This window comes from Ailuropoda melanoleuca, chromosome 7, assembly GCF_002007445.2.
Source record: "Ailuropoda melanoleuca isolate Jingjing chromosome 7, ASM200744v2, whole genome shotgun sequence".
Classification (NCBI taxonomy): domain Eukaryota; kingdom Metazoa; phylum Chordata; class Mammalia; order Carnivora; family Ursidae; genus Ailuropoda; species Ailuropoda melanoleuca.
Genome location: NC_048224.1, coordinates 61,596,445 through 61,613,780, shown reverse-complemented (window position 1 = coordinate 61,613,780; position 17,336 = coordinate 61,596,445). Strand labels below are relative to the sequence as shown.

The 17,336-nt window shown below is 37.8% G+C and overlaps 1 protein-coding gene across 1 annotated transcript in view; it reads left to right on the top strand.

The window, feature by feature from the left end:
- The first annotated feature begins 3,945 nt into the window (after positions 1-3,945).
- The window catches only part of PSPC1 (paraspeckle component 1), a 46,295-nt gene continuing 32,904 nt past the window's right edge, over positions 3,946-17,336 (top strand). The window contains exons 1-2 of the mRNA XM_034663772.1: positions 3,946-4,477; positions 11,142-11,443. Of these exons, the coding sequence (XP_034519663.1) occupies positions 4,112-4,477; positions 11,142-11,443 (668 nt within the window). The 5' untranslated portion in view covers positions 3,946-4,111. The remainder of the gene's footprint in view (positions 4,478-11,141; positions 11,444-17,336) is intronic.

Below are 17,336 nucleotides of genomic sequence, written 5' to 3'. Positions count from 1 at the left end.
AAAATCTTTAAAAAAACGACACCTCAGAAAAGATACATAAATTTCAAATGAGCATAAGAAAAGATGATCCATATGGTATATTATCAGCGAAATGCAAACTAAAACAAAAGTGAGATACCACTATCCCCATAACAGAATGGTCGGAATCTAGAACACTGACAACACCAAATGCTGGCGAATGATGTGGAGCAACAGGAACACTCACTCACTGCTGGAGGGAATTCAAAGTAGTGTAGCCACTTTGGAAGACAGTTTGACAGTTTCTCAAATGCTAAACATACTCTTACTGTAAGATCCAGCTATCTCACTGCTAGGTATTTACCCAAAGGAGTTGAAAACGTATATCCATACAAAAACCTGCACACAGATGTTTATAGCAGCTTCATTCATAATTGCCAAACTTCGAAACAACCTAGATGTCCTTCAGTAAGTGAATGGATAAATCAACTGTGGTACATCCAGGCAATGGAATATTATTCCATATTACAAAGAAATGAGCTACTGAGCCATGAAAAGACATAGGGAATCTTAAATGCATATTACTAAGTGAAAAAAGGCAGTCTAAAAAGGCTACACACTGTATGATTCCAATTATATGACATTCTAGAAAAGGTAAAACTATGGAGACAATAAAAACATCAGTGATCTCCAGAGATTGGATGGGGAGAGTGATGAATAGGTGGAGCGCAGAGGAGTTTTAGAGCAGTGAAAGTACTCTGTATAGGGGCACCTGGGTGGCTCAGTCAGTTAAGTGTCTGACTTTGCTCAGGTTGTGATCTCAGGGTCCTGGGATTGAGCCCTGAGTAGGCTCCCTGCTCAACCAGGAGTCTGTTTGTCCCTCTTCCTCTCCCTCTGCCCCTCCCCTTGCTTGTGCTCTGTCTCTCTCTGAAACAAATGAAATCTTTTTTTTTTTAAAAGAAATAGAACACTTTATTTTACATTACACATTTCAAAGCAATAATAATAGCTACCTTTGAGTAAAGAATATAATGAGTCAGTCTTGGGCTGAGTTTTTAACAACGTTGTTGAATATAACTTTGGAAAAACTTTATGATATATGTAGGATTATTTTTACCTTTTTTAAATAATTTTTTTATTTTATTATGTTATTCACCATACAGTACATCCCTGGTTTTTGATGTAAAGTTCCATGATTCATTACTTGCATATAACACCCAGTGCACCATGCAATATGTGCCCTCCTTAATACTCATCACCGGTCTATCCCATTCCCCCACCCCCTCCCCTCTGAAGCCCTCAGTTTGTTTCCCAGAGTCCATAGTCTCTCATGGTTCATTCCCTCTTCTGTTTACCCCCTCAAACAAATGAAATCTTAAGAGAAAGCACTCTGTATAGTACTATAATGGTGAATACGTGTCATCATAAATTTTTCCAGACCCATAGAATATACACCACTGAGCGAACCGCACTGGACTCTGCGTGATCATGGGTCTACAATGTCAAATGCTGCTGAAAAGTTTGAGATTTGACTGTCACACCTGGTAAAGTAGAGGCTGTTGCCCATTATGCCAACAGAGGTTTCAGAGGAATGGAATGTGGGGATAGATATCTGATTAATGTGGCTTAAGGAAATATAAGGACAACATTGATCTAGGGAGGATTTTTTTCTTTCCTTTTTTTTTTAAGGTAACAGTTTTATCAGCAGTTTGTTTTGGATATAGTTGGGTAGCAGTTTGGATATAGTTGAATACAGATCAAGTGACTGACCACTTGGAAAGGTGACTAGGTAACTGTGGAAGCAAAGTGTTTGGAAAGAAGATGCTATCCAGTGGGTTGGCCTTAGAGGGGATCATTGGCAATTCATTCTTGTAACAGGAGGGAAGGCTACATATGGAATTAGGTTAGTTGATTTGATGCTGATTGAGTAGGGAAATTTTATTCTGATTGTGTCTTTTTCTTCAGCGAAGTTAATAAAAATTGACAATATTGGCTATGAATGAGGTGGGGGGGTGTTGGTTTGAGGAGAGAGAAGATAGTCTGAAATTGTTAGGTGAGAGAAATAAGTAGGGGCTGAGGTTCTACCTGACATTTGTGGCTATAAATTTAAAGAGTGGTGAGAAAGTTATTACAGGAGGGAAAGGAGAGTAAAGAAGAGGGAGAACAGAAAAGGGAGCATAAGCTCATGTTTATGTCGCCACGAGAATTTTGGAGCTTGGATTTTTGCTGAAGGAGAGGGGAGGTGTTCTCCAACTTACAAGGGTTCATGGAGAATGTCTGTGTCTCATACTTAAGTCCGTGACACATGGGATGTAGGAAAAAAAGTCCACTTCTCAAGAGGGCTGTTGAGGAAGCAATCTTCAGAGGAAAACCATATTCCAGTTAAAGCAGGAAGATGTTCAGAGAAAAAATTAAAGATACGGGATTTTGCTGATGACAGAGAGTGAGTTTCCAAGCACTCAATAGAAGGCTTTGGGGCAGAAGGGTGTGGGGAATTGGGTCAGACTCAGCAATTTACAGACCCATACAGGGATTAGAGTCTGAGTGATTAGAATTTGGATGGTCACTAAGGTAAATAGGGATTAGTCTTGATGGTGTTTTATTTTAAAATTTTTGGATCGTTTAAAAATTTTTAAGGCATGGGGCACCTGGGTGGCACAGCGGTTAGGCGTCTGCCTTCGGCTCAGGGCGTGATCCCGGCGTTATGGGATCAAGCCCCACATTGGGATCCTCCGCTATGAGCCTGCTTCTTCCTCTCCCACTCCCCTGCTTGTGTTCCCTCTCTCGCTGGCTGTCTCTATCTCTGTCAAATAAATAAATAAAAATCTTAAAAAAAATTTTTTTTAAGGCATAATTTACACACAGTAATACTGACCCTTTTAGTGCAGCTTACCAAGTTTTGACAAGCACATACAATTGCCACCACCTCATTCAAAATAGAGTTTCATCGTTCCAAAATTTCCCTGTGTCACTGTGTAGTCACCACCCCCAACCCCCCAGCCCCTGGCAACTTCTGATTGGATCTGTGTTCTGTAGTGCGTTCCTTTTTATTGCTGAGCATATTTTATTATATGAACGTCACACTCTTTACCTATCACTAGTTGGACATTTGGATTGTTTCCAGTTTTTGTTGATTACAAATAAAGTCCCTATAAACATTTGCGTATAGTTTTTTGTGTGACCATGACCTTCACTTGGATAATCAGGAGTGGGATTGCTCTTCCTAAGTGGGCATATGTTTAACCTCATGAGAAGCTACTGAAATGTTTTGCAGAGAGTGAATTCATTTCTTTCTCTCACTGAAGACTGCGTGCCCATGTCCCAGGAGAGGTACTGAGCAGAACTGAGTAGTTTGGCAGACAGTGTGTGGCTCACAGATCTTAAAATATTTGCAATCTGGCCCTTTACAGAAAATATTTGTTGACCCTTGTTATGGAGTATGGTCCACAAGAATTCAGAATTTCATAAGCAATTTCGTGGAGTCCTTCTCGGAGGTGAATAATCAACAGCATAATTATTTTATAGAACGGGATAGTCTTATCAGTAAATACAATAAAAACCTTGCTGTTTAAACGGGCAGAAATAAATATTTTTACATGTTTCAATTACTGGGAAATATCTTCTTATTCAATGCCATGCTTAAAATCTGCAAGTTTTCATTTATCCATAGTCATTGAGAATTGAGCTGGATATTTAAAAGAGTATGGATATTCCCCCAAATCATTGTGCGCACACATAACACAATTATTCTCACAAGTGCAACCCCACCGTCGGCTAATTCAGGAAGATGGGAAACCGCTTTTCGCGAAGCCTAGGAGGTGGCTTGGATAGGCAGCTCATTGAATGGTGTACTCTTGCGCATGCTAGTTACCTTGCCGTTGGCGCCAATAATGCGCAGGCGCGTTGGCTTCGGCGACGGCCTTTGCGGAGGGGCGGGACTTACAGCCGGCGTCTCTTCTTGTAACTGCGGCCGGTGGCAGCGCCATTTTGAACGTGCGGCTACCGCGGCTGGGAGTCGGAACTGGCAGGGCAGCGCGCTAGAAGACTTAGCAGTCTTCTCTATTTTTTTTCTATATTCCATTTCTGTAGGTATATACAGAGATACAGCTGTAGTTCTAGAATTATATCCGGTGTCTGAAGTTAATTCACTAAGATGATGTTAAGAGGAAACCTGAAGCAAGTACGCATTGAGAAAAACCCGGCCCGCCTTCGAGCACTTGAGTCCGCGGCAGGCGAAAGCGAGCCGGCGGCCGCCATGGCCCTCGCGCTGGCAGGGGAGCCGGCGCCACCTGCCTCCGTGCCCCCAGAGGACCACCCCGATGAAGAGATGGGATTCACCATCGACATCAAGAGCTTCCTCAAGCCAGGCGAAAAGACGTACACGCAACGCTGCCGACTGTTCGTGGGGAACCTGCCCACAGACATCACGGAGGAGGACTTCAAGAGGCTCTTCGAGCGCTACGGGGAGCCCAGCGAGGTCTTTATCAATCGAGACCGTGGCTTTGGCTTCATCCGTTTGGTGAGTGTCGGGCCTAGCCGGTGGGGGTGTCGGGGGAAGGGGGCGTGAAGGGAGGCCCCTTAGAGGAGCGGGTCGCCGCGGGCAGCCCTCCACGTTCTTCAGCCGCCTTGGAGAAAACCCTTGTCCCAGCTGCGGTCTTCGCTGTGGCCTGTGAAAACCGCGGCGCCTCCCGTCCTTGTCTTTCCCGCCGTGCTGGATTGTCCTCTCACCCAGAGCGGCGTTTTAGCCCGGTATTTCCGATTAGCGGGCTCGGTTTCCCGTCGCTCCGCGATTGCTGTAGCCAACGTTTTCTGCTCTGCGCGCGTCCGGCTTCGCTTGCCCCGTGCTACGTAGGCTTCGGCTAACCCGGCCCAATGGGTTCTAGTTCTCTGGTTCTGACAAGGTTCAGAAACGTGTTGGGGTGAGACTTCTTCCAGGAAAAACTGTTGTAAGGGAAATGAATTAGATATGAATTTGGAACGGAAGCTTCGGTCTTAGCAGAAATTTCATTGGGCATGGAGGACCAACCAGCGGACTCGCTTCTTAAATATTTTCCAAATCTCCTTGGTTGCAACCCGACTTGCGTGCGTTTAACGGTAAACCATGTTGTTTCTCACCTCACCTCAGCGCAGCCCACCTTTAACTGCCTAGTTCTTAGACTCTGCAATATTGGGACGGTGTCGTATCTAATGTAGGATGTTCTCTTCCCAAACATTCTGGACGTTTCCACGTTTTGGGGTGGGGAGTATGAATTATATACTATTTTTTATTTTACGTGCACATTTTAATGCTAGAAGAGTACACATTTTACTTTTTAGTCTAAGTCTTAAAAGTTTTCCAATAACATGCAAAAATTGTGCCTCCCTCACATTTTTTAAAAAAAAATTCAAACAGCGGGGGTTTGCTCTTACAGGACAAAATATCTACCTCGGTTTTCCTAAGTGCTTTGTGGTGAATTCCGTCAGTGTCAATTAATACAGCTTTATTGTAATTCGTATTTAGATGCTTTTTTTCCCAACAAAATATTTTTTTTGGAGACACTTTTACACAAGGGCTTTTTGTGTTGTGTTGCCTTTCTGGTTTGACCGTCGAATTTTATGTGCATGGCAGTTTGTGGAAGCTTTCTAATTGGAGTTTTAACATTCAAAATCGGGTTCTCTTCATGATTAGCCAAAGCAAAATTTTAATATGTAGATAGAATTGATTGTAATTTAATGACGTATTTTTTAGGGAGAACATTTGAACATTTAAAGTCTAAATGGCTTCAAGAGAAGGGTGAATCTTCATAGAGTGTGTGTGTGTATATATATATATATATATATATATGTATTTTTTTTTTTTTTAAAGATTTTATTTATTTGACAGAGTGAGCAAGAGAGGGAACACAGGCAAGGGGAGTGGGCGAGGAAGAAGCAGATTTCCTGCTGGGCAGGGAGCCCGAGGTAGGGCTCAATCCCAAGACCCGGGTATCATGACCTGAGCCAAAGGCAGACGCTTAACGACTTACCCACCCAGGCTCCCCTTGATAGGGTATTATTAATGAGACCTGGAAATTATCTTAAAATTGAAGTTATGTAATCAGTGCGTTTTGAACGTAAAGTTATAAATAGTTATTTCTTGGACGTTAGAGAAACAGTCTGTCATTTGGTAAAATTATTTTTAATATAATTCCAAAAGTTATCTTAAAGGAATTTAGGTTTCTACAATGAAGTATTTTAGGCAGTTTTTAGTAAACTTTCCGAAAAGAAGTTATTTAACATTTTCATAGTCTTGAGCCTCTGGCACCCATGGTCTGTTCTAAAGTTGATGTTCTGGAGGAGGAATGGTAGGACTGCATTTCCTTTTGTTTTGTAAGCGTTACACTTAACAAATAAGCCAGTAGTAAACATTTTGACATGGAAAAATCGTCTTCCTTCTATCTTTAAACCTACTAATAATCCTTTTTTTCCTTTAGTGTATTAGCCCTGTCCAATAGAACTTCTGCAGTGATGGAAATGCTATGTGTAATGTGCTGTCCTGTGTAGTAGCTACTAGCCATATATGACTTTTGGGCACTTGAAATGTAGCAATTGTGTGGGAGGATTTAAACTTTAAATTTTTATTTATTCTTAAATTTAAATAGCCACATGTGGCTAGTGGCTATTAGCTTTTAGTTTCTTTACTAAAAAAAGTCTATGGGATTATGAAATGGGGAGGTGAGGACAGCTCTTGTCTGCTCCTTTGGGATATGCTCCTCCAAACCTATCATGCTGTATTTTTTGTGTAGGAATGTTAAAAATATGTCAATGGGAAATTAGAATTTAGCTTACAAGTTTGACCTTATGGATAACTTTACTGTTTAATCTGAGCTGTGTAATTAACAGGTACATTTAAAAGCCTTCAATATTTCTGAGCTATTATGTATCTTTTTCTACTTAGGAAAATCATATAGTGTGTACCTGATTTGAATGTAAGTAATGGTGTAGTGGCTATGGTATGTAGTGGTGGTGTAGTGGCTCTATAATAGTGGTGTAATTTTATTTGATTTATATTTTTAGAAATACTTTTTACTTGTTCAGCAGTTAATCTTCAAAATTAAAAAATGTTCTTACCCTGCTGGTTGTAGGTTTCCCGTTAAATTGATTAGGTGAGACAAGATTTTGGAGATGGTGTAGGGTCAGCGTTGCTAGTATAATGGGGAGGAAAAAGAATTGAAGGTGGCATTTCCTTGTAAGGGCCTAATCCATATTGTGAATCCATGGTACATGAGGGTTGATATAGACTGTTTATTTTAGATACATTTCCTGTAATTTTAGACCTAAAAGCTTCTTTTTTAGGTTTTGACTGGTTACTGATTGGCTAAATTAACTGAGAAGTTGTAGTGTATTTTTTAAAAAGTTTACTTATTTAAGTGATTTCTACACCCAGTGAGGGGCTTGAACTGACAACCCCGAAATTAAGAGCCACGTGCTTCTCAGACTGAGCCAGCCAGGAGTCCCAGCGCTGTATTTTAAAACTAGTTTAATATAGTTAAAACTGGTATGAGTTTGACTTGAACTTTGTTTCTGCTTTTATCTCCCCCTCCCCTACTTTTAGCTTTAGTGAACCAGACTTCTGGAGTGGTGATTCATTCAAGTGTGGTTTCTTTCCAACAGATTTACATCTCTCCCTAGTCTTATATTATTTTCCCTATCAGTCATGTTAGCAATGCTGACCCTAGACCATCTCAAAAACTGTTAATTGGGGATTTGTTAGAAATGCAAGTTCTGAGACCCCACCCTAGATTAGATGTACTGAATCAGAAATTGTGGGGTTGGGGCCCAACAGTCTTGGGGTTTAATTAGCCCTCCATGTTATTCTTATGTTTTCTAAGGTTTGAGAACCCTTTTGTAATTAAAGAGTTAAAAATAAACAATTTACATTAATTTAGCCATTGGGCAGGACTACATCCTCTCCCCTTGTGTTTTTGGTTTTTAATAATGAAATACTGTGTGCTTCTTACCGAATGTCAAATACTAGAGAAGATGTCATAGAATCTCCTTAGTGGGCCTGTCCAGCGTATAATTTCAAGTGCTCTTTTAGTTCAGGGAAGTTTTCTTATTACAATTTTAATTCTAGTGAAACATTGTCCCCTAACACATTAAATGTAAGCACTGTTAAACTTTGTGTGATTTTTCTATATCAAAACATACCGTACACATTCTATTGTGATTTGAGGTTTTCATTTAATATCTCTTTGACATTTTCTCATATCATTAGATTGATTTTTAATGACCATATTGTATGGTCAATTACATTCAGTTACCCAGTCAACTTTCTGTTGATAGACTTGAAGGCTATTTCTATTTTGTATCAGTGGATTTCCTTGTACTCTTATAAATTTAGTACTCTTGCAGTGGTGAATTTTAACCACTAGCCAACAATGAGAAAAGAAAATGTGCTTTGGAAAGAGCCTTTTGAAAGGGTCCAGTGGACATCATGAGATCCTAATTCAAGTGGTCTCTATCTTGGGGTAGTCACTTGGTTTCTTGTTATTTTTTGTATTCCTTTAAGTTAAAAACCTATAGTTTTACTTTTTATGCAGAGTGCTGCGTGGACACTAGCTGGAAGGAGGGATTTATGGTGTATTGGTAGAGATTATGGATTCTGTATAGGTCCAGGGGTGAGTTACTTCTGTCTGTCTAGGCCTGTTTCCCCATATATGTAATGGGGATAGTAACAACCCACTTTGTAAGATTGTTGATAAGGATAATGGAAGCTAATTTGTGTATGTGTGTGTATTTATACAGGTATATATATGTATATTTATATATGTATATTTATATAAAATGGTCAGTATATAGTACCTACTTAGTAAAAGTTACCTTGTTATTGTTATTCTCCGGCATGAAGTAAAGAAATCTTTGGTTTCATTTCAAACACATTATTTTAATTGATTTTACAGATAACTTTAGTACACATTTACAGCAATGGTTCTTAAGTGGGGTGGTTTTGCTTCCTAGGGGACATTTGACAATGTCTGGAGACATTTTTCATTGTCAGAAGTGGGGATTCTACTGACTTAAACCTCCTGCAATGCACAGGACAGCCCCCCACAACAAGAATTTTGTCCATGAAGTCAAGAGTGCTAAAGTTGCGAAGCCCTGATGTAGAATTATTTAAAACCATGAAAAGTATAAATTTTGAAGAAGGATTATGGTATTGAAAATTCCTAACAGCATAAACATTTGGCCCAAAAGTACTAAAAATTGAATTCACTGCCAACTGTAAAAAAATTACTTGATTTAACATAAAAATTGGGATTTCCTGCTTCTCTTGGGGGGGGGAAGTATATAATGTTGTGAATATACTTGATTGAATCTGAACAGGAGATGCCCCCTGGAAGCACTCTTCAGTTTTATTTATTTCATTTATTTATTATTTTCTTAAGATTTTATTTTTAAGTGATCTCTACTCCCAATGTGGGCGTTGAATTCACAACCCCGAGATCCAGAGTGACACACTCTACCAAATGAGCCAGCAGGCGTCCCACCACTCTTAAGTTTTAGGAAGTCCTCACCAGGTTCTCTTTATCCTCCTACCCTTATAAACATTTTACTATGAAAAAATTTCAGATATATAGTAATGAATATCCATAGATCCACTATCAAGGTTCTCTAAGTTTTGTTATATATGGTTTTTTTTCCACTTATCTATTCATCTCTCTCTGCCTATCAGTTCTTGACTCTTTGAACACTCTAGCATGCTTATCATTAACTAGAGTCCAGTATTATTTTTTGAGGTATTTGAAATCTGCATACAGGGAAATGCACAAATTTTAAGTGTACAATTTGGTGATTTTGGACAAATAACATTTGTTTAATTCAAACTCCTGTCAAGATACAGAAAACTGTCATCACCCCATGAAATTTCCTCATGCCTCTTCCCATCCCCAGTTAGACCCAACAGCATTTTAAAAATCTATGCCTTTCAGTTGTTGGATTATATGACATATTAAGTACAAAGTAGCTATCCCTTGTTAGACATTTATTGAATGCTTGCGGTTCCTTTAAAAGTAGTTTAAATTAAAAAAAATTTTTAAGAGTAACTTTTATTTATTTATTTATTTTTTGAGATTTTATTTTTAAGTAATCTCTGTACCCAAGGTGGAGCTTGAATTTAACAACCCTGAGATTAAGTCACATGCTCTACTTACTTAGCCAGTTAGGCACCCCAAGAGTAATTTTTAAAAATAGGTATTTTGAAAATCTATAAAAAGGTTAGATTCATTTGTCCTTATAAAATTAGTTCTGTAGACAGATTTTTGCGTAAGTGTAGTCATTTAAACCTGTCATGAATATTTTAAGGATTGAATAAGGATCTATTGTGACCTTAAGACTTTTTTCATAAGACAGTATATTTGTTCACTTACAAGTGCATGTAAAACTTCTTTCAATTCTCACTGGAGAGTTCTCACAAGACAAAGAAAAAGAACATACCTATATTAAACTTATCAGTTTGTTGATTATGGTTAGATGTGTGTATTCTGTACCAACTGAATTCTTCAAGAAGGACCGTCCCTGGTGGTTTCTGCAATGAATGTATTTTCTAGTTTACAAATGCGTGTGCACTTAATTCTCTCTATAATGGAGAGAACTCTTATAGCTCATGAATGTACATGTTTGCTTCTCTCAATATAATGGAGAAATGTGTAGCCCATGAAAGTATTTCAGAAATGGTTAACAACATCTGATGGTAGTTTTCATAGATGATATAAAAAAGAAATAAAAAGGAAAGGGGATTTTTCTGGCATTGGAGAGGTGGGATGTTTTATTAAGATATAAATGTCAAAAACATGGAGTATATGGGAAATTATTCTGTTTTCAATAATAGCTTCCTGTAACTGGTGCTTGGTCTCAAAAAAAGTAATTACGATTTTCTTTAATATATGTAGGAGATTTAAAAAAAATACTGCTTTGAGTATTTAATAGCTCGTATTTTTTGAATAGATAATCTTTTAGTGATGACTTGGGACATTGGGATATTTAAACATACTTATTGTTGAATAATTAATACAATGCACGTGATACCAAAATTGAATGACACAAAAACAAAGTGACCCTGTTAGCCATTTCCAAAAGCTACCCAGCTCTTCTCCCTAGAAACCACTATTTAAAATTATTTGTGTTACTATCATCTTTAAAAAGTGATTTTTCCTCCTAAAAAGGAATCCAGAACACTGGCTGAAATTGCAAAAGCAGAGCTGGATGGCACCATTTTGAAGAGCAGACCTCTCCGAATTCGTTTTGCTACACATGGAGCCGCCCTAACTGTCAAGAACCTTTCGCCGGTTGTTTCCAATGAGCTGCTAGAGCAAGCATTTTCCCAGTTTGGTCCTGTAGAGAAAGCCGTTGTGGTTGTGGATGATCGTGGTAGAGCTACAGGAAAAGGTTTTGTAGAATTTGCAGCAAAACCTCCTGCACGAAAGGCTCTGGAAAGATGTGGTGATGGGGCGTTCTTGCTAACAACGTAAGTTTTAAACATCTCATCATCCTTCTGTGCAGTTGCAAATGGGCTTCTCTCTGTTCTGAACTTCTGTCTTTCCTTGTACAGTTCATCATACTGTCTTGGCATATGGTAAGTAGGTGTTGAGTGAATATTCACTGAATATAAATAAGGAATTTTTGTGTATCTCCAGGAGTCAAACTTCAGACTTCAGTATTATTGATTCATACTTGAATCTTAGAAATGTTTTCTATTATGATTTTCATTCAGGTGACTGAATGTCTGTTATATGCACAGGAAAATTTTATATTTAAATGATAGATGAATGACATTTTAATCAACTTTTTAAATGCATAGTTTTTTTTTTTAGTTTTAGCGGAACTGGATTTATTATGTATTATTAGGCTGTTTACAGAATTTCTGGAAATTCGAGGGAATCAAGCTTTGATGCTATGCTTTCAGCAGAAGTACACCTAAAAGAAATGCCCAACTTCTTCTTGAGATTGATAAGTACATAACTTTCATGAATTAAAATGCACCCAATTTAAAATGTAAAGCTCACTGAATTTTAACAAGTGAATGTACTTATGTAACTTATAGTCACAGTCAAATAGAGAACATTTTCATCATCCAAACAAGTCCCTTAGTGTTCTTCTGCAGTATTCTCCACCCTTTAACTGTGTATTAGATAGCTATTGATCTTTCTGCACTCCTATAAATTACTTTTGCCTTTTCTGGTTATTTCATATAAATGAAATAGTATGTACTCTTTTGTGTTTGGTTTCTTTCTTTCTTCCTTTTTTTTCTTTTTTTAAGATTTTATTTATTTGACAGAGAGACTGAGAGAGCATGAGCAGGGCAGAGGGAGAGGGACAGGCATACTCCCAGATGAGCGGGGAGCCTGACTCGAGGCTCTATCCCAGGACTCTGGGATCACGATCTGAGCTGAAGGCAGACATTTAACTGACTGAGCCACCCAGGTGCCACTTGTGTTTGATTTCTTTTGCTTAGCCTAATATTTATGAGATTTCATCCGTCCCATTGTATCAATATTTTGTTCCTTTTTACGGCTGAGTTTTATTCCATCATATGGACATAATCACAGTTTGCCCAGTGATTTAAGGGTGGGTGAATGTTCAAGTTGTTTCCAGCTGTTGGCCATTTTGAATAAAGCCACCGTGAACATTTGTGTAAAAGCTTCTTGTGAACATTATGTTTTCATGTGGCTTGGGTAATATTTAGGAGTAAATGGCTGAATTTTCAACTTTATGAGAAACTGCCAAATTGTTTTCCAAAATGGTGGTACCATTTCACATTCCTACCAGCAATGAGTGGGAGAGTTCTAGTTTATACTTGCTCCATACCTTCACCAACACTGGACATTTTTAGTCTTTTGGATATTCTAGTGAGTCTAGGAGCGTCTCATGGTGAGTTTAAGTTTTATTTTCCTAACTACTAATGAGTAGCATCTTTTCATGTGCTTTTTGGCTATTTTTATATCTTTTATTAAGTTTCTGTTGAAATTTTTTGCCTATTTTTTAATTGGGAGGTTTGCCTTACTGAATTAAAACATCTGGATACAGGTCTGTTTTATGATGATTTCTCCCAGTCTGTGGCTTGCTTTTTAATTTTTTAAATAGTATTCTTCAGAAAGCAGAAGTGAAGTATAATTTATGATTTTTTTTCTTTTATGATTTGTGCTTTTTGGATCCTTGTATGAAATTTTTGCCTTTCCCAAGGTAGCAAAGTTTTTCTTGTGCTTTCTTGAGACATTTTATAGCTTTTTTATTTATACCGGTGATCCATTTTGAGTATGATGTGCGGTAACAGTTTATTTCTTTTCCATACAGTTATTCATTTGTTCCAGCACGGGTAATTGAAAAGATTATGATTTCTCCTTTTTTATCTTCTATCTTTATCAAAAATCTTGGGGACAAACGTCTGCGCTATCTTTTGTTTCATTGATCTGTGTGTCTGTTACACCAATACTTTTTTTTTAAGATTTTATTTTATTTTAAATTTTATTTATTAGAGAGAGAGTGAGCCTGCGAGAGCAGGGTGGGGGGAGCAGCAGAAGGGAGAGGGAGAAGCTGACTCCCCACTGGGCAGGAAGCCCCTGAACTGGAAGTAAGATGTTTAACTGACTGAGCCACCCAGAAGCCCCTGAAAGATTTTATTTTTAGGTAATCTCTACATCCAACATTGGGCTTAAATTTACAACCCTGAGATTGAGAGTTGCGTGCTCTACTGACTGAGCCTGCCAGGTGTGCCCCACACCAATACTGTACTTTCTTAATTATTTTATGCTAAGATTTGAAATTAGATAGTATCACCTAACTTTATTCTTTTTTCAAAATTGTTCTGGGTATTGTTGTTTTGTATATTCTTACTTACTTTATCTGTTTATTTCCTAGTTTGAGTATGGTTAATGTACAATGTTACTTTAATTTCAGATTATTTTTACTGATTTTGAAATCAGCTTGTCAATTTAAAAAAAATTCTGCTGGTCTTTTGATTGAAATTGCCTTGCGTGTACAGGTCATTCTGGGGAATATTGACATCTTCACAATACTGACTTTTCCATTCCATGAATGTGGTATATCTCTCCATTTACTTAAAAATACTTGTAAGTAATTATAATAATAGTCATTAAACCTCTTGCCATGTTAACATGCCTTTCCTTTCAGTTTGCCCACAACAAAGTTCTTGATGTTCATCCTTAGTCTTTACACTGGATTTGTTGTAAAAGTTCCTTAGTTGATTATTGTATTTTTTCCTTTTATCTCTGTTAGTAATAAAGTGTGCCCATTTATTGTATTATTGGTTGGGATCATTGAAATATTTTAGGATTTGGGGGACTGGATACAAAGACAATATAAAATATCTGTTTTTGGCCCCACAGCTTAGTTTGGTGATTTGTAAAGCATTTTCAGTTTGTTTTAGACTGTTAAGCATTCATGCTAAAGCTGTCATTCATGTTATATCTGTTTTACAGCACTGCCAGTTTATTCCCTCAGATACTTTTTGGTCTTGTTCCCTTTGCTTAGAGAATGTGTGCTCCACATCACAGGCCTTGTTCCATTTTATTCACCTTTTGCTAAGATGTTATCTTCTCAGAGAAGTAGTTTTATCTTCATATAGTCATCCCCTCTGCAGTGTCAGATACTCTCCTCTCCCAGTTTATTTTTTGTCATAGCATTTACTGTTTTAATTTGTATGTCTTTCTCTGCAATAGAATGTAAGTTCTATGAGAGCAGGGGCTTTGTCTTGTTCAACACTATAATCCTAGCACCTATGTTCTTTTTTTTTTTAATTAAATTTACACTAACTTTAATTCTAGTATAGTTAACATACAGTGTTATATTAGTTTCGTGTGTACAGTATAGTCATTCAGCAATTGTATATCTTAGTGTTCATCAGAATAAGTGTGCTCTTAATCCCCTTCACCTATTTCACCCTTTCACACCCCCAGCCACCAGCCATCTGTTTTGTTCTCCATAGGTAGAGTCTTTTTTATTTTTTTTTTGGTTTGTCTCTTCCCTTTGTTTTGTTTCTTAAATTCTGCATATGAGCGAAGTCATATGGTATTTGTCTTTCTCTTATTTTGCTTAGCGTTATACTCTTTTTAGCACCTGTAGTCTCATAATTCCTGGCCATAAAGTAAGCTAATAATAGTTATTTAATGAAGAAAGGAAGGAGCTAAAGCAATAGACAAGGCATGTGATTAGTATTTTTTCCACTGCAGGCTTTGATTAATTGGTATTTTTTTAAAGTTATATCCAGGCATTGGGAAATATTTAATTCTTTCTTACAGGTAGCTTTTGGAATAATTTAAAAACAGTTTTGAGGGAATGGACAAGGTGTTGAACATTGTATTATCTGTCATATTTCATAATCATGAGCATGTTGGATTTTCATAGGCCTATTGTTCCATTTTTCAGATGAGAGAACTGGCTGAGAGATGTTAAGTAAATTGTGTAAGATTACACAACTAATAAATGGTGGATTTTAGTCTGACACCGCATCCCTTGCTTTTCATTTTGTGCTACAGGTGGAATTTTTTATAGACTATCCTTGCTCAGAGCTGTGTTGTTAGTTAAACCTTCTAATGGAACTCAGAATGCTCTTTTCCCTCCTTGGATAGTTGGTATCATCTGAAATGTAACTGCATGTAGAGGAATTTCCTCACTGCCTTGTGTAAAATGGGCTCCCTCTGTTAATTCTTTCTGACAGCATTGTGTTTTTTCTTCTTAGCTCTTAAAATTATTTGTTTACTCATTCTTTTTCATTTGTTTGTTTTCGTCTTTTAGAACCCTTCAGGGATTGTTTTGTTTACCCTGATTCTCTAGCCCCAAGTATGGTCTTGGTACATTTTGAATAATCAAATATTTATTGACAGACTGAATCTCAGATATTAAGAATAATACAAGTGATTTATAGGCGTGGTATCATGGGGATTTAGTTTCTAAGTGTAGACTTCTTGTGTAATCAAAATTTTCCTTGAAAATACTTTTATCTCTTTAAAGATTTATTTGAGAGAGAAAGAGAGCAGGGGGGAGGGGTGGAGGGAGAGGGACAAACAGACTCTCCACTGAGTGAGAGCAAGCCTGCTGGAGAGCTTGATCCCAGGACCTCCCCCCCATCATGACTTGAGCCAAAACCAAGAGTCAGATGCCTGACCGATTGAACTACGTGGGTGCCCCGAAAATACTTCTAAATTGTCATTAAGTGCTGTATACCATATGTAGTTCTAGGTAAACAGTCTGGTACAGTGTATATAATGATCAGTGCATATTATGCAAAAATGTGTTAATTAAATATTTATGCTATTTTGAAATTACAAAGAACAAAGATGGCAGAGAAAAGGATAATTTAAAATCTTCATCCATGGTAATAATGGTATGTTACATCTTTAAACATTAGAATCACACTTAGAACATAGAGATGCTCAGGCCCTAGAACTACATAAGAATTGAATAGGCATATTGCTAGCTGCTCACTACTTAAATTTCTCTTTCTAGCTTTTCTTTTTTTTTTTTTTTTCTTTCATTAAAAATTAAAAAAAAAAATTATTTGACACGGGCAGTGGGGAGGAAGCACAAGGAGGGGGAGCGGCAGGCAGTGGGAGAAGCAGACTCCCCCGCTGAGCAAGGAGCCCAATACAGGGCTTGATCTCAGGACCCTGGGATCACGACCTGAGCTGAAGGCAGCCCCTTAACCGACTGAGCCACCCAGGTTCCCCTGTTTTGTTTTGCTTTTCTAAAGACCATTTCAGGTTTAATTAAATCAAGATACAGTGTTACGTTTTTACTGTTTGCTAACTGATACCCTAAAAACGATGTTGGGGTTGTTTCCGTAGAAGCAGAAAAATGTATATTTCGATTTTTTTTATAAAGATTTTATTTATTTGAAGGAGAGAGTGCACAAGCGGGGGGGGGCAGTGCAGAGAAGCAGACTCCCTGCTGAGCTCAGAGCCCCACATGGGTTTCAATCCCAGGACCCCGAGATCATGGCAGGAGCTGAAATCAGATGCTCAAGCAGCTGAGCCACCAGGTGCCCTGCATGTTTCAATTTTAGTTAGAAAAGACATTTTAGCTTTAAAGCAACCCTTTAATTTAATATATATGGTGTCTGCATTCACTAATTGTTAGCATTTGGCATATGTTTTATTTCACTATATATGTACAGTTTTTGGTTTTGGTTTTTTGGCTAATTCATTTGAGAGTCAGATGTCGTACTTTATCCCTGAATACAGTACTTGATATGCATCTGCCAAGAATATTCTCTTAAAAGCTACAGTATACCTGTCATACTGAAGAAATTTAACATTTATTCAATATGGATACACCTTGAAGATACTGCAGATTCAGATCTAGACCAGTGCTGTAAAGTGAATATCACAATAAAGTGTGTCAAA